General features: G+C 48.5%; 6 protein-coding genes across 6 annotated transcripts; 3 read left to right on the forward strand and 3 right to left on the reverse strand.

Moving 5' to 3' along the window:
* Positions 1-633: 633 nt before the first annotated feature.
* On the forward strand, positions 634-1,074 carry N7489_003229 (serine palmitoyltransferase small subunit family protein; the record flags this gene model as incomplete). Its single annotated transcript, XM_056708984.1, has 2 exons — positions 634-751; positions 827-1,074. The coding sequence occupies 2 exons, from the start codon at positions 634-636 to the stop codon at positions 1,072-1,074; spliced, it is 366 nt and encodes a 121-aa protein (XP_056573286.1).
* A 678-nt stretch (positions 1,075-1,752) lies between these two features.
* On the reverse strand, positions 1,753-2,154 carry N7489_003230 (uncharacterized protein; the record flags this gene model as incomplete). Its single annotated transcript, XM_056708985.1, has 2 exons — positions 1,753-2,010; positions 2,104-2,154. 2 exons carry the CDS (start codon positions 2,152-2,154, stop codon positions 1,753-1,755), a joined length of 309 nt encoding a protein of 102 aa, XP_056573287.1.
* A 434-nt stretch (positions 2,155-2,588) lies between these two features.
* N7489_003231 (dodecenoyl-CoA isomerase) lies at positions 2,589-3,518 on the forward strand (the record flags this gene model as incomplete). The annotated part of the gene is made up of 2 exons (XM_056708986.1): positions 2,589-2,779; positions 2,879-3,518. 2 exons carry the CDS (start codon positions 2,589-2,591, stop codon positions 3,516-3,518), a joined length of 831 nt encoding a protein of 276 aa, XP_056573288.1.
* Positions 3,519-3,895: 377 nt separating this feature from the next.
* On the reverse strand, positions 3,896-5,234 carry cdc123 (cell proliferation protein CDC123; the record flags this gene model as incomplete). Its single annotated transcript, XM_056708987.1, has 2 exons — positions 3,896-5,051; positions 5,107-5,234. 2 exons carry the CDS (start codon positions 5,232-5,234, stop codon positions 3,896-3,898), a joined length of 1,284 nt encoding a protein of 427 aa, XP_056573289.1.
* A 196-nt stretch (positions 5,235-5,430) lies between these two features.
* N7489_003233 (COG1/VPS51 family protein) lies at positions 5,431-7,908 on the forward strand (the record flags this gene model as incomplete). The annotated part of the gene is made up of 4 exons (XM_056708988.1): positions 5,431-5,573; positions 5,636-5,805; positions 5,862-5,977; positions 6,052-7,908. The coding sequence occupies 4 exons, from the start codon at positions 5,431-5,433 to the stop codon at positions 7,906-7,908; spliced, it is 2,286 nt and encodes a 761-aa protein (XP_056573290.1).
* Positions 7,909-8,260: 352 nt separating this feature from the next.
* N7489_003234 (uncharacterized protein) lies at positions 8,261-16,074 on the reverse strand (the record flags this gene model as incomplete). Its single annotated transcript, XM_056708989.1, has 25 exons — positions 8,261-9,079; positions 9,146-9,499; positions 9,551-9,658; positions 9,716-9,882; positions 9,947-10,174; positions 10,226-10,322; positions 10,379-10,461; positions 10,516-10,888; positions 10,941-11,478; positions 11,537-11,705; positions 11,756-11,972; positions 12,028-12,129; positions 12,177-12,320; positions 12,371-12,391; positions 12,445-12,746; positions 12,796-12,867; positions 12,921-13,130; positions 13,181-13,255; positions 13,306-13,763; positions 13,819-14,024; positions 14,074-14,306; positions 14,374-14,575; positions 14,627-14,655; positions 14,712-14,927; positions 14,994-16,074. The coding sequence occupies 25 exons, from the start codon at positions 16,072-16,074 to the stop codon at positions 8,261-8,263; spliced, it is 6,504 nt and encodes a 2,167-aa protein (XP_056573291.1).
* Positions 16,075-16,818: the final 744 nt, after the last annotated feature.

The following is a 16,818-nucleotide window of genomic DNA, read 5'->3' on the forward strand; positions in this document are numbered from 1 at the left end:
AATTGAGACCAATGTAGAATAGGTAATGTACTGATAGAGAAGATACGAAGGATAGGTTATGCGTATAGTATATGTAGAATTATACTATCCAACGTCGTGACATTTTAAATTGTACATACTACGAAACACTAAGTATCAAGTACCTGAGACTCAGCCGTGCAGTCGTGGCGAACATAAGTACTGGGTACAAACTCTTGCGGCAAACACGAAAAGGGGAAGGGTTTTGCAGTTCCCCCAGCTTCGTGCACTCTTATCCGCCCTCTCTTCCTTTCGCGTATCATCAATCCACGCCGACGGCTCCTTTCAATACCCTCTTCCTAATTGTAACGAACATCCTCCAATTGCCCACGTTCCCGCGATATCCGGCTACCTCACGCCAACACTTCCCGCAGCCGTGTTGATTGGGAACACCATCGCTCATTTTTTCCCCCGACAACACCGCATTCCAGCCGGGTATACACATAGTGCCCGTGTCTATACGACTGTCTCCGGGATCTGTTTCCCCCGTCTCGTCGTTGACGGTGCGTGCCCAGGTAGTGGAAAGGGGGAAAAAAATCGAACGAACGGCACCACAAGCCGCAAGAAGCAACGAAAGACCGGAACATCCCACAGTCCTCTGAATACCCCGCAACAATGGATTTTATTATCTGGACTGTGTCTAGCCTCTTCCGCTGGATGCGATTGAAGATCTACCAGTATGAGGTGACATTCTCCCTCTACATGCTTACCCCGATTGAGAAGTTCATCTTCAGTATGTTGTGTCTGCCACCCACCCCGTCCAGAATACTCTTGGTGCACCATGGCTAATGTTCAATTCTTTATTCAGACACGCTGCTCCTTGGACTCATCGCCATGATCGCTATGGGCACATACATTTACCTTCCCGATCACCTCCGCGCCATCTACGGCCGCCTCTACTACTACTGGGCCGGTGAGCGCCTGTTCAGCTCCGGTCGGTTGTCGATCAGCTCGGTCTTTGGCGAAAATGGCGTGGCCACACAAATCGGCGACATGATGTACGAAACGGCGAAGAACGCCGCTGCCACCTCGACTGAGCGCATGGCCGAACTGTGAATAAAAGCCCGACACGCATAATGGTTGCATTTGCATTCTCGATTACCAAGAGTGTGGAACCGTCTAATTCCCTTGAATTTCATACCCAAGGGCACCTCGTATCCACTCCTGTCGGCCGGCGCTTGTTTGGGGTTCTTGTGTTCTGGGTACTTGCGGCATCCCTATGACTTGCATTGTCGCAGTGCGGCAGATTATACTATTATTAATTCTTGTCTTTTCTTTTCCTTGGGTCTTTCGCACCACACTGTATATAGATAAGCCTCCTCGGAGAGTTTTGTGTGGTCGATTGATACTAGTTTTGTGTTATCATTGGAACGTGATCATGATTGAATTTGATATTTACACAATTTCCAGAACGATGTACAGGAAATGCACATAGTACATCGTAGATGGTTGAAAAAAGCAATATGATGTTGAATAATCCAGCATATAGAATGAAACCCCAGAACGCCCTCAATGCCCAGAGCAGAGTGTTGTACAAGTAAACCCATCATCAGCACATATGTAACTCCCCAGCGCAATGCCAATCTTGTCCTCGGCAATTATAAATCCGCCCAAACGGAGAGGCAAGAGCCTTCTCTCCCAAGGCCCTTTTTCCCGGAGTTTTAGACAATGAGCACATGTCGTGTTCCAGACCACCCTGGCAGCTTCCCCCGATAATACCCACTAATCGCAGTCTCATTGCTGGATCTGCGTTGCCTGGATCTCTGCCTGTGCTTGCGCTTGAGCCTGTGCTTCCGCCGCCTGTCTCTGCTCCCGCTTCAGGGCATCCACCATGCGCATACGTGCCAATTCCTTGTCAATCTCCTCCTTATCCAGCGGGATCTTGTGTGATTGCTCAGCAGTAGGCCAGAAGCCCTTCGTGGCGAAGCGGTCGTCCAGGTTGGTACCGAAATAGTACATCCAGCCGATGGGGAAGAGGACGTACATCCCAAACTATATATATGGACCCCGTTAGTCCTAAGAACACGCCATGGAAGGTGGGAGCTGGCAGTGCCTGATCGAAAGGCCTGCTTGTCAGCTACGCACCTTGAAGACTTCGAGGTTGCCTCCCTGCAACTTGCGGAAGATCTGCGACATTGTATAGGTTTGATGCGTTGCTTTTTTTCTCTCTGGGAATTTTTGGTTTCAGGTATTGCTAGCAGGGTGGATGGTGGATCGATTTTATTTTCAGGATATGCCCAATGGTAATATCGCCTGGTTCCAGCAGACAGAGAGCAGCGATAATATGTAGGTTGATCTTTAATCGCCGAATGGTGCCATGGCCTGTGGACCAGTCACGCACTGATTACTCGGTTCCAGACAAACGAGACAAACAGACAAACAAGACAAACACATTTTTGCTTTTGCCTCAGGCCTCAATCAGCAACTTCGCCGCGGGCCTCGGCTCCCCGCAAACTCGCATTGTACCCGGACATTCCGTAGAACTAGGGAGGATTGATAAACCATTGCAGACCCAGTTTAATTTCGTATTCAATTGAGCAGTTTTCTTCTACAATATACATACAGTAACAATGTCGAACGACAATCTCATTACCGTTACTTATCAGGATCGCGTAGCGGTCGTGACGCTCAATCGCCCTGACAAGCTAAATGCTCTCAATGCCGACCTATACTACCTTCTAGGCGAGCGTCTACGGGAGATTGACTCACGGGAAGATATCTTCATTACTGTCCTGACCGGAAAAGGTCGTTTCTTCTCTGCGTATGTCATCCACAGCCCAGCCCTAGACATACCACAACATATCCCAAAAAGGAAACTTGACAAGATCTACCATGTCTAACACCCATGTCTTCTCCACAGCGGAGCCGATGTAACAAGTGTACGTCCTGGCGGTGACGATACGAACCCAAACGTCCGCCGCGAGCTAGTCAAGGGCTTTGTCGCCAACAACGTCGACGTCACCCGCACCTTCTACAACCACTCCAAAATCCTCGTTGTCGCACTGAACGGGCCCGCTGTCGGTCTTTCAGCAGCACTAGTCGCCCACGCCGACTTCATCTATGCTGCCCCGCACACCTTCCTCCTTACTCCCTTCTCCTCACTCGGTCTCGTCGCTGAAGGCGGCGCTAGTCGTGCCTTCGTCGAGCGTCTTGGCGTCGCTAAGGCGAATGAAGCGCTCATCATGAGCAAGCGCATTTCCTGTGAAGAGCTTGTTTCGACTGGGTTTGTGAATAAGGTTATTACTCCGGAGTCTGGAAAGAAGGAGGATTCTGATGGGTTCTTGAAGAAGGTGCTTGAGGAGGTTGATGATCGTCTTGGTACACACTTGAACCAGAGTAGTCTGTTGAAGATTAAGGAGCTGGTAAGACGGCCTGAGAGGGAGCTTTTGGATCGACAGAATGGTCTTGAGGCGTTTATGGGGCTTGAGCGTTTTATGAAGGGAACCCCTCAGGAAGAGTTCCGGAGGTTGGCGTCTGGTGAGAAGAGGCATAAACTTTAGTTGCTCGATGGTATCTTTGTATATAGCTATTTTAATAGAGGGTGCGGCTGCCTCTTCTACATTGCCAATGTCCTTCTTTTCGATATAAAGACGTAGGGCCTGAGTTGATGCAGTATTTTGATCCTCAAGACCAAGGATTGAAGCAATGAACTCAACACACATACTGACAGAGGTCTGCCTAGGTAGGGAATCGTGCCTACTGGAGATGGAGAGCGACAATTATATATCGATTTATTCATTGAAAATGTGTGGATTGATATGTAGTCCACAATGCAACCTTGCAATCCCCAGAAAGTCACTCCCCTGCTTTTTGTTAAACGCCACTAGACCAAAAATCCATGCTTTTATCCAAATCAGCGTCTTGAATCGAGATCTTCTTATTCAGAGTCACTGCCAGCAGCCCGATCATCTTGCTCCTGCTTCTTCAAGATGTCCTGCCACTGGCCCATGAATTCACTCATGCCGCCAGGCCCCTCAAGCGAAGCATCAACCAGCTCCCTGGGCACCTTGTGAGCCGAATATTGAGTGGAGCTGAATGCGTATGCCTCAGGGTCATCCTTTTTGATGAGACGGAATTCCGGGAGGAAGGGGGCCTGTTCGTCATCTCCTTCGGCGACCTTATCTTCTTCTTCCGAGTCGGAACTCAAATCATCTTCCTTTTCGAGTTCTTCTGTCGTGCCCGAAGGCATTACCTTACCATCCTGGAGTGAGATTCTCACAAACTCTTCCGCTCCAACATCTTCTTCCTCTTGCACACCAATCGGATCCTTCATCTGGAGAATCTCCAACCAACTGTACAGCAACGGGTCGGTACGCTGCGCCCACGGATTGATATCGATCAACCAGACACGCTGGTGTGGCGCGGGGATGTACACGTCGAATACAAAGTTGGATTCGGGGAAGGTGTTCTTGAGTTTCTCATCGAAGAATGACTGGATCCGAGACCGGAGCATATCACGCATGGGGAAGAGGAATTCGAAATGGTTCTGATCGCGCTGGGTGATGCACAAAAGTACGCGGTTACGCACAAAGCAACGGAACTCGAGTGAAGGATTGAAGTTGACGTATTTGCGGAGAACCAGAGAATACGGGACATCCGGCAGCGGTGAGTCAACCGTAGACGCCGTGGATTCGTCGGTGATTGTATCCGGCACACAGTCGTCGAAGGGATGATCCAAATCGTGGGTGATGAAGTCGCTGCTTTTCAGGAGGAGGTAGATATCATTCGGAGAACGGCATTGGGTGTCGTTTGTGGCGGCCATGAATGTTGCATCTTTGGGAGCACTCCAGTTTAATTTCGGTGTGACAATGCCCCCAAATTCAGAAATAGTATTCTTGATCTGGGTGTGGATCTCCTGCCACTCCGTAGATGGATCGGGCTCCTCCTCGCCTGAATCGGAGAATGTGTCTAGGTTATCATCGTCGGTTGGGGCGGCTGCCTCCGGTGGAAGCACAATGCCGTCGGAGCGTAGGTATTCGACGAAAGGAGCGGTCAAAGGAATGACGCGCGACTTGGGAGCAAGTTTGCGGTACCTAAAACTTCGGTCAGATATGTTCGGTGTTGAGTCATATATGGATAGAAGCTTACCGCGGATGCCAGTCATGATAGGAGCAATGCAAGATATGGGAGTAGGTGGTCGGCGGAAAAGGGAGACGATCTGGGAGACTGCTGGATGATGCCTCTGGCATAGCGACGTCTGATTCAATCAACGGCATATTGAATATAGTTTGCGTAAAGTATAAGATCGTTCCGACGACCGAGTTCCCCTCGATGGCGGGGGGGACTTTTTCTGCCATCACGTGCCGATAACGATAAGCCCGAGGATCCAGGGGTCTAAGGCCCTCAGGCATCCGTGTCGCATCGATTACTTGTTCTCTATAAACGAACCGTCTCACCACGTATCCCGCCAGAATGGCTCCTGAGGCGCCTGATCCTTCAAGCTTGAAGTCATGGCAAGATGCCTTCCAATACCCGATTCCAACGGTTCGCCGTGTGGAACAGGAGCTGCGCCGGGACATCGCAAGCAATAAGGAGAAGCTCCGAGCTCTCGTGGGGTAGGTGATTCATTTGCCAGAGTAGCTGTTCCTTCACTAATATTGATATAATTTGAAAATAGGACTCGATATCGTGACTTAGTTGGAACTGCCGAGACGATCGTGGCTATGAACCGAGACATTCAAGACGTGGAATCCATTCTGGCCGACGTTGGACGCCGGTGCAACCCCCGACTTATAGAAAGGAAGCATGTTCATGTCCGGCAAATAAAGACTGGTGATGCTGAAAAAGGTAGGGAACCAGCCCTGGAACAAATCAGGAATTAGTAGCTGACCCTGTGAACATAGATGCAGAGAAGCACGCATTCGGAGCGCAACTTTCTCTCCTTCACCGCTGTACAACCTCTATCAGCCGGCTTTTGCGACGTCGCGGCTCGCTCCTGTTGGTTGCGAAGATTCTAGCTGTTTCCCGATCACTGCACAATAAATTATCGAAACACGAATCACTCCCCCATTCCTTGATGATCTCTGGAATCAGCTTGCGTCCCTGCGGCAAACACTTCTCAAACGTATTAACAAACGTCTTGCCTCTACGAGCGCCACAGAAGACACTATCATTGAATCATTGGCCGCCCATTGCCTCGTAACGAGCTCCTCTTCCGATGATGCGATCCATCATTTTCACCGAGTCCGCCTGGACATTATTGTTAGCCAGTTGGATATGTCTCGTGAGAACATTCCCAGAGCCCTCCAGCTGTTTGTTCAAACACTCCAGGCCTCAAAGGTCTTGCGATCCCATCGATTCTCAGATGTGCTCTTGAAACTTAAAGCTCGACCCATCCTCGCTGACCCAGAGATTGCGAGTCTAGATGGACTGGAGGTTGAAGTTCTTGGCCGCTGGTTAGCTCCAGATGTTAAAAATTTCACCCCCTGGATCAAACTCAGCGAACTAAACAGAACTCAGGGGGTGGAATCAATCAAGGAATGGTCGCTTCAGGCTTTCAATAAATTCTCTGAGGGCTGCCAAAAGAGCCTGACCCACAGCGCCGATTTCTCAGAGCTCCTCTCGCTCCGTACAGAGACTGTGGAATTGTGGCTATCATCCTGGGGCTCAACCATCATTCACGGCTCGGTCGATGTCCTCGAAAGTCTTCGAAATATATTCAATGACCAGCTTGCCAGAATCTTGAACTTGCAAGCACAAAGCCTAGGCGAAGTCGGTACTCAGGTCTCATCTATAATATCAGACTGGGAGAACACCGACCACAACTCCGTCGGATCTCTGTGGGATGCCGACCTCATTACCGCAGAATACACGAACGGCGCACAGGCATTCAAACAAACCGTCACAGACAGATTATTGGGCCGTGACGAAGACGTCTCCACCGTCCTTCAGAAGTATCAAGCATGGCTGGCATCAATCCAAGAAGCTAACGAATCCATCGACTCTTTACGCCGCACGCGATGGAGTGACATTCTCGTCGGAGGTGAAGTCGAAGATGAAGATATCGACATCACACCTCGACTCAACGAAGACGACCCCCGACACCTATCCGATTCTCTCTACTCTGCCGTTCGCGAGGCATTCACCAGTCTCCAGACATCCTTCGGCAGCGCGTTCAAGTCATTCAACTCCTCACATTCAAGCGAAAAAGCCACTTTCCTACTGAGGCTTATACGACTCATCCGGCGAGATATCCCTGCCGGATTTGTATCTGGAGACTTTATCTTCTCGAGCGAAATCGTCCCTGACTTACAGAAGTTGCTTGCAACGGAAGTAGTCGCCAAGGCTGGCTCGCTGAGCTTGATACCGTCCTCGAAGATCAACCCCCAAACAGGCAAGATTAAGACGGTGCCCGGTCGATCACTCTGGGAAGGCGAGCCCGCCCTCCCAGTTCAACCCTCGGCTTTGAGCTTTAAGCTCCTGCGCCGTCTCACTTCTTCCATGGACACTTGCGGGTTGGACCTGTGGGATCCGTCCACGGTGCAGGCGTTGAAGCAGGAATTGGAAACCAAACTCGAGGCGGCTATCTCATCTGCTTTGAATGATCTCGACAGCGAAGATGAGGATGTCCCTAGTAAGGCTGAGACTAAGGATGAAAAACCTACTGCCAACGGAGACAAGGAAACGGAAGATGAGACCGCAGAGAACCCAGAGACTCAAACCTCGGACCCGGAGCAAATCGAGGGCCTGCGCGACTGGAAGGTTCAGCTGTTCTTCGACTCTTTGTATCTGTCCCAGATGCTCGGGGAACGAAATCAGCTGGATGGTGTCGTCGAGCGTGCTCAGAAGAGCGCTGGCTCCAGTCCTGAGGCTGTTAAGTCTATCAGGAAGCTTGCAACTGAGTACTGGACCCGGACGGAGCTGCTGTTTGGTCTCTTATCATCACCCTGAATTGTTCTCTAGGAGGATGCTGCATCTTGCCAAATGCCCATCTATGCTTTACATTATCCTTTCAAGAAGTAATGGATACATACTTTACTTGGATTTATTTTCCAACAGAAAATACGTTGATTACATGGTACGCAGACAGGAATCCATTACATAGCGTCTAGACAAGATATCATACAATTCACTTCATACAATCGTATCTCGTTCAGCCATAAAATGGTCCAAAGCCAGATATCAGTAAATTTTCGTCCATCCAAGCAGATCATCACCGGCTACCTTTTTTATTGACTTTTTTCGTTTTCAAACTTTTTTTGTTGGTTTTTGTCGATAAGAGGGGAAAAGCACCCCTTACCGGTCAGGACTTTTTCGCAATGATTTCAACTTGAGATCGAATGATTTCAATCTCGCGCTGAACAGCATAGAGGGCGCGCTGGGCTTCACGGGCTGATGCACCGAGGTCCTCAGCCGGAACAGTCATCATAGCTTCCTCGATGCCCTTAGGAGACCAGTGCTCAACAACGTACTGAAGCTGACCATCGATCGGCAGAATCCGCCCGCGAATGACAGAGAGCTCCTCTAGCTTTGCAGTGGAACAATCGCTGTTGAATTCGTTCCTCCATCGCCCCTTGAGTTGCACGAGGCTGTCAAGAACACCGAAAAGAGCCATGGCGATCTTCACACCGTCGGTAAATATTACCTTGCGCATGTGTATTTTATCCCGAGTTGACCAAGCGGACGCAGGTAGAACGCTCATCTGTCTCGTGCACACCTCGTGGAAGAATTGGATAAGTTTCCCCTCGCCAGACTGTGCCCTACGGCGATTGTTCTCGAGGACCTCCATCACCTTTCGCCAGCGTCGCTGGAGATTCGTGATCATGTCGAGCTCGTAGCCGCTGTATTCGTCGATTTGCAAATCTTCTCCCAACCCCATGGACAGAGGGTTCTCAGCAATCCGCGACATCCGTAAGATATCACTTAGCTGGGCGAACTTCGCGTTGCCTTGTGTGAAGGACCTCAGGAAGAGAGGGGCGGACTTCCTATCATCAAGCGCAACGACGCACAGTTCGTCCTTGTGGTTGTAGGCTGCATACTCGCGGATGCAACTTTGCCGGAACCTATCACTGTTGGAAAATTCCAATGCCATTCCTGGTGGAATAATGGTCGACCGAAGCGCCTAGATTTTTGAAGTATAATTAGTCAAACTTAGTTAGGAAATACTGCCATAAGCAAATTCACATACCTTGTTAACTACCTTCTCCATCTCCTTAAAACCTACTGGCTGCTTGGGCCAATGGTTCAGGTTGAGCATCACGGTCGTTAAAAGCTCCGTGCAGCGTCTTTTGACAATAGGGATTGGAAGGTTATTGCGACCCAGTCCTTGGAATCTTAAAATGCCGCTAGTGAGGGCACTTTCGACCTGTTCCATGAGGTTGCAGAAGCTGATGACAACGTTCATCAAGTCAGTCGTGTGCACACGGATTTCTCTGTCCTTGAACCCATAGTCTTTAGCGGGAGATTGCATAATTGTAGAAAGATGTTGCAAGGCCCAGGACCAGGGAACCACGATACCCTTTCCTGGATTGGCGATACAAAGCTACACGATGTTAGTAACCTGTTGTGTCATAGACGAGATTTGGAAACACACAATGTACGTAGCTGAAAATTCGAGCACCGAAAGAACAGCATGGAGCGAACCAAGTGAGGATTTGGGTGTCTTCTCGAGACATTGGACAAAGGTGCTGATGCCGTTGTGCTATGCAACGGTTAGTATAGCTCGATGAAGCGATGTAGCATAATAATAATATCTCACAAAGGCTTGAGCATTGCGTCTTGCAACCGCTGACCGAATTCTCTCAGCAGCATTTAACGTCGTCAAAGGCAGCGCGAGCGGATGCCCAGATCGCTTATGGCGTGGTGGCATGCTGCGCTCCATATTCAGAAAGAGTGCTCGCTGGAAACGTGTGGCTGGGTGAGGGCCTGCAAATTTGGATTGATTATCAGGGCCGATTCTTAATGGTTCAGGAAAAGAAGTTTATCTTACCGAGAATTTGAGCTTCTTGGACCTTCTCCAGAGAAGAGCTCAGACTGCTCATCGACCCCCATTCCTTGTCCATGCGATAGAACAACAACTCTTCGAGGCAGTATGCGGTGGCAGCAAACTCTGGATTGCTTTGCAGGTTGGAGCGCAGATTCACAATTGCAGTAGAGGATTGCTCCAGTGAACTGACAATCACCAGCTCCTCTTGGATATGCTGGATCCAAGTTCTCCCTGTACTATGTCAGATCTGGAACGTATGACGAGACCCGACCTATCACTTACTACGACCCAGGAATGGTTTACTGAATGCTTCCCCCATGACTCTTTGATAATAAACCGGCGTAAGGCGCGCAAAAACCTCAGCGACGGTGAGAAGACACTGCAGAAGTACCCTGTTAGTAGTTGATCTCTCACACTTCTCATAGTCTTACTCACATTCAACTTCGCAATAGCGAATTCTGCGGTAGGCTTTTCATGGCCCCAGAAGCATTCATTGGCCTTAAGCTTTGAACAATATCCTGATTGAAGTTGTTAGGTATTTTGAGACGAGGGCGTCAATGGATGAAGCTTACCTTTGTAAAGCTGTTGAAAACAGGTCGGCGGAAAATCCTTCTTCACGAGATTGCCTGCATTTTCATGGAACTGAGTAAGAGCTGTGGCAAACTTCTCTTGAAGAAAGCCATTTGCAGTGTCAAGCAAGTCCTCGAATGAAGACCCGTCAAGAGGAGTTGTTGTGAAACTCTTCAACGGAGACCAATGCAGCAAGATCGTCTGAGTCTCTTGCTTTGGGTTCGTGAAAATGCCACAAGCCGTAGCGAGACAAGTAAGAGAATACTGCTTCCGGGCATGAACGTCTTGCAGCAGCTTTCCAACTCGGATGACGATATCCATTGGAAGGTGTTCGATCTTTTGCTTGGTGAACACTGACGGCTCGAAAGCGATCACCTAAAAATAATTAGCTCAATACCCACAAATGGTGGTTAGATTGAAAACAAACAAAAAGACAGAAAATATCCTTCAAGAGACCTTTGTCCAGGTGCTTGACGGAAGTGGATAAGTTCGTATCCTCAAGATCATCAATCAACTGCAATAGGGTTCTCCACTGAGCTCCAAGTTTCTCGAGGTAAGTTAATTTGACTGATTTCAGCAGCCCATCTCGCTCAGGTTTGGCCGGAATTAAGTTTCTGTGGGCGTATAAGACTTCGACCATGGAGTAATTGAACAGCTTCTCGACCACTGGCTTGTCAACCACTGGCATCAATTTGTGAACCAGCAAGGTGCCTATCGCCGCAGGTATGTCACCAACAGCGACTGATAGATCGTAATACTCAAACCATCTGGACTTTGATGAATAGAATGCACGCAGCTGGTCCCACATTTCGAACTCTTTGAAAAACGCAATCTTGGACACATCTGATCCAAGCATGTTGATAGTTATCGCCCTCAGGCTGGCAGAGACACGTCCCTGCTTGAGCAAGATATTGCAGAGTCTCGAGTAGCGAAGCAAGGTGGCCTCGCTGAGATACGCGCGGTTCCTATACAGAGTCAATATTGTGTAATTAATGTAGAGGGGAGAGGAATCGGTATAAAAACCTGTTGGCATAGGTAACGAGTTCATCGAACTGATCTCCGCGGCGCAAGACCTCGATTGCCTCCTCGTACCAACCACAAGCATGGTAACACTCCGAAGCTTCTGCAAAAAGCTTGCCTTTCTCGTAGAAAGATGCAGCCTTTTGGTATTGTTCACGGGCTTTCCAGATTTCTAAAAGAGTGGTTAATATTACTCCGTCTCGACGCGATTGGAAAACAAACCTGCAACTTTGCCAAACTGCCCAAGCCCCTCGTAACACATCGCAGCTTCTGCAATGAGGCCAATCTCAAGGAAAAGAACGATAGCCTTTTCGTAACACGCGGTGAATTCCTCGATATCTCCAGCTGCTCGGTGGGATCTTCCTTCTTGCTCATGCAGACACGCCTGTGAGTGTGTCATTCCTCGAGCATCATTGGCCTTCTTGTAGCAAAACAATGCCTGTTAAACATTCATTAACACAAATATTTCCTCCGGCTGGTGAATAGTATGTTACCTCTGCAAAGCTCTTCCGATGGAGAAGATGTGCTGCTCTCTTGAGCCATCTATCTGGGTCCACTGAGCCGCCAGCCCGCAGAACTGCTACCTTTGCCGCAACCTAAAGTAGATGAGTATGCGAGTCATTTAGGTTAGAGGGCTACTCACATCAGGGTCTTTCTGCTTCACAACTTCAGCGAGCTCGAGGCTGTTGCTCTGCGACAACGTTTGAAGAATGGGATCAACGCTGTTCTCTTGAGTTTCCATAAACCAAAGTTGCTTTCGAGCACGAGTAACGGCAACATAAAGCGACTGGGTATCATGGTCAGTAAGAAAGATCGCTAGCAAAGGAATAGACATACCTTGAGTTCGGAGCACAAAGCCTAATTGCACATGTTAGTAACCATAATGGGCTAGTATCTCATGGAATACTCACCGCATGTTTTTGAGCATCGAACTGCGCTCGTGATGCTTGAACAAGCATGTGAAGGCACCGGTAGCTACTACCAAGGCCACTGCTGCCGAAAAAGTCATACACCAACACATCGTCAAACTCCATACCCTTGCTTTCTAAGATTGTTAAGACAAGGGCAATCTCGCCGATTTGGGTTTGCAGCTTGTCCTTGGATGCATCATCTCGGACAAGGATGACTTGCTCAGCGCCAAAATCAGCGACCTTGTCGTTGAGTTTGACTAGGCCAATCATCTTGGCAGAAAGAATCGAGGAGTCAAATCCCGCTATATGACGACGTTAGTGATTGAATGCCAGTGCAACGATGTGACATACCAAAGATAATCGGCTTCGGTCCTCCGATATAGCCAATCTCTGGGTCCAACTTGTCCACTGTTTCCGGGAATCCTGTGGATGAAAAGTTAGAAAAAACCAGGTTCGAGTCTTGCAACGTCTCATACCATGCCAGAGTAGCTGCATCACCCATGACGCAAAACTTAGAATACCCTGATGCGAGCGGTAGTTCCTTGCCAGAGAGAATTGAACAGGCTTGGCAAACGTCGGCTGATTCTGTTCATTGGCAATCACTTCGTAATGGTCGTAGAACAATGCCTTTATCTCAGGGAATCGGAAAACCGAGTCCTTTGATATGCACTGGGCAGTATCGCCAGCTATGCTTTGTTAGTTGGTAAAACCAGGGACCAATCTCGGGAGAGCTTACCAAGGTGAATGCCACGAGCGTCACTGAGGCAGCCTAAAAGTAGGACAATGTCCAGACAACGCAAGTCTTGAATTTCTAAGCACGTAGTTAGTACTTTGCTGTCAAACATTGAACAGCAGACCCACCATCAACATAAATCTCCTCGAAACAGCGCTGGATTTGCTCTGCTAGAGCTCTCTTGTCTCTCAGGGATTTCAGCAGGGCACTGACACGGTCCAGCTCGTCAATCTCCTTGCGAAGCTTCTTTTGCTTTTCGTAGCGCTCGAAGACTCCAAATACTTTCTCACGCTCTGCCTCGGAGGTAAAGGCGGGAGAAGCTTTCGGGTTTTTCTTAACATATTCTGCGCGGTATAATGGCTTCAGGCTTTTTGCCGTGACGCTAGAGCCTTTAATGACGCCCATTATCTCTGCGAACAGGAGCTCTGGAGAGCAAGATGGTGGTGCTAATCCTCTGAGAGAGCCCCAATATTCTGTTTTGAAAATGCTGAAGTCAATAACTCGTGGCTTGTCTCCCACCTGTGGGTCCAGGCCCTTTGCCTTGTTGGGATTGATGTCTCTTAGGAAATCCTTTCGATCAGCCATTCTATTCCAAGTTAGCAAGAAAATATTGACAGATTGACATTGTAGATAATTCAAACCTGATTGTATTCTCCAGAAGCCCAAGGAATTCGTCGTAAGTGCAAACAACTGGAAAATGGCAATTCTTCAGGGCGAAGAACGAAGTTGGTTCCAGATCCGAGTCTAAGTCTTCTTCAGTCGTGGGGGCATTTGCCTGAGCATCAATGAGGCTTTTGGCATATGTTTGAAGCTTTGAAGCCAGATATGAGGAGCGAGTCAAGAGAAGCTATTCATGTCAATTTCACATCTGGCAATGTGAGAACGGAGAGACATACCTGTCGAGCTTGCTGCTCATCTGAGGCTGACTGCCTTGCTTTATGCTTTGCAAGCATCTTAAACAACAGGCAGGTAGTTTTTCCTGTACCACTTCGACCCAGAATCAAGCTTGCTGTGCTGAAGTGCTTGACAATTTCTAACTCCTCTGGAGAGAGGTCAAACGGAAACTCCTCTGTGGCGTTTTCATCAATGATCGACCTCAAAAACGGCTCGGTGAGATTGTAAAATTTGTCTTGAGACTCATGGTTAGCTTACAACCCACAGGACCTGGGATATTATTGAGGGGAATAGATGCGTACTTGACATCTCAATCAAAGCTGGGCTTGCTTTGGAAGAAGCAATGGATTTCATTTGATGAGACCCAGTCTCTTTCACGTTCCCGAATCGCTGCGGCGTCCAAGTTCCATCTGATTGCTGAACAGGAGTTTGCAAACAGAGTTGAACAAGTTCTGAGGTGTAGGATTCCTGGATCAGAAGTATCTGCTCAATTGCAGTTTCCAACTGTAAAACCAAGTCAGCAGACTTCTCATATTGTTTGACTTGGAAACATACCTCCTCTTCCGAAGCCACGATTTGCCATACTGCCAAAGTTAGCATAGTTCCACGAGCCTCAATAACTTGGTTTTAAGATACTTACCTTTTACAATCTGCTGCTGCACCCAGGGCAGCTCCTCGTAAAAGCCGACATCGACTTGCCACAAGATCGACACAGTTGCAGAAGCGCTCACTTCCAAAATAGGAACTTGCATTCTTTTCTTTTGTTGCTTGGACCCCACGTGGCGAGATAGATCTTTGCCTTTCCACTCACCACTTGCCAAATCCCGGAGCTTTTGTTCCACGCCGCCAAAGTCACCTAGGTAAGGTTAGAAACGACCAAGTTGCACATGGTGGAGGTAAGCAGATGATAGACCAGACTTACCTTCGCGGGCCAGTTTCTTTGCATTATTAAAAGCAATGTTAGACAGTAAAACCTTCCAAATACCGACTCTTTTCCCGAAAATTTCTTGGGCACTGCCAGGTACTGTAGTTCGATCCGAAGGCAGGTCTGTCGGGCTGGCCAGAGTGCCTGTAAGACTCCCGGTAGTGAGCCTATCCAAGCAGATTCTGCATGGGAAGCTTTCAAGAGCGGAGCGCATGAGTGCTGGGATGATTTCGTTTTGAAGACGCTCCGAGGCATGAGTGAGGCCTCGAGCGGACAACGGTGGTGGGAGGTTGAAGTGGTTCATCTGCTGAAGGATCTCGTCCGAGACCTTGAATTCCTTTTTCAGTTCCTTTTTGGGGCCTTGTTGAGCTGGGGTCAGTTTTTTATCGTCCCGACTGAGCACTTTCATGGATTCAAGAGGAGGTAGATTCTCCATTTTTGCCCGTTTCAATTCTTTTTCGTAAGATGTGTCAATGAGCAGGTTGATGGACTCGATCAGTTTCTGGGCAATACCCCAACTTTCCACAATAGCGTCCGTTCCGTGATCGGATGAACAGGCATTGCACATGGCGACCAGTCTGTCTCCAACCTGTCTAGAGAGAGCAAGGGGAAGATGGTTTCTCTTCGACAACAGCCATTCCTTCAAGACCACCGTGTATCTTTCGTTTGCCACCAGGTGGTCAAACAAGCCTTGAGAAGACAGGAGGGTGTTGGTGATGTCACGCAGAAACTGGGAATATTGGCTGGTAATAAGAGGTAGCGCAGACCCAACGAGTTGGATTATCTGTGGCGGAGAGAAAATGTTGTTGTGAATAAACGGAAGGACCATGGTCTTAAAAATCTCCTCGGCAACCGGACCTGGTAGTTGTTTGACTCGCAAGATCTCGAAGGACCTCAGCAGCCGTGAGTGTGTTTGGTCGGGGTTGAGAACTAGCTGATCATGGATAGATGAATCTTGCATAGCTCTCTGCAAATGGGTGTAGTATTTTTCGACGTTTGATAAAGCATGATTGTATTCATGCAGGCCAGGCTTCTCCTGCAGCAGAATCAAGGTCCACGGGGTCTGGACAGGCGCCATTGTGGAGCAGTAAGACTCGGTGCTTGTTGTTTATGGCTTGGGAAGTTGGTAGACACAGATGAGGATCGATGGACGCGTCTGGTGCCTGGCGAAGGGCGTTTTCCTTTTTCCTTTTTCCTTTTTTTTTTGCGTTTTCCTTTTGCAATTTTTTCTTCTCTTTTTGTGGTTTTTATGATAATCAGAACTAGGACAGGAAATGGTATGGTTTGGAAAGCCAGGCCAAGACAAGATGATGGGTTCGTCGATGTCTCGTCAATTGGTAGCTAGAGGTGACAGGGATTGATGTGTATCGAAGAGGTAAACAAGTCGATGGAGAGAAGAGAAAAGAGAAGTGGGAGAGAGGTTGAGGATAATATGCGCAGACGCGTGCCTTCCAAACCAGAGACGTCCCTTCCTCCAAACATCCAGTCGCTCTTTCCCAAAAGGCTCTTTGTACCAAACAAACACAAACATCGATGAACCCATGGGTCCATCTCCTTCTAACCTTGGAAACATGGATTCTATGTTTTGCCAGTAGATTAGATGTCTGATATCCGAACCGGCCAACTTGCTCTGATCTTGGGAACATTCATATATTCATACCTCTATAGGGCTCTAACATATGAACATATACCTACTTGTATATTCTCCTTCTTCCTCATGGCTCAAATGCGAGCTGCTGCTTTGGATCTAAGGAGTCCTCTGCATTATAGTTCACAAAAGTCTCCCCCGATCCTATCTCTAGTGAGAAGCCTCCGGGTTGTA

This window comes from Penicillium chrysogenum (genome assembly GCF_028827035.1).
Source record: "Penicillium chrysogenum strain IBT 35668 chromosome Unknown utg000001l_segment0_segment0, whole genome shotgun sequence".
Classification (NCBI taxonomy): Eukaryota; Fungi; Ascomycota; class Eurotiomycetes; order Eurotiales; family Aspergillaceae; genus Penicillium; species Penicillium chrysogenum.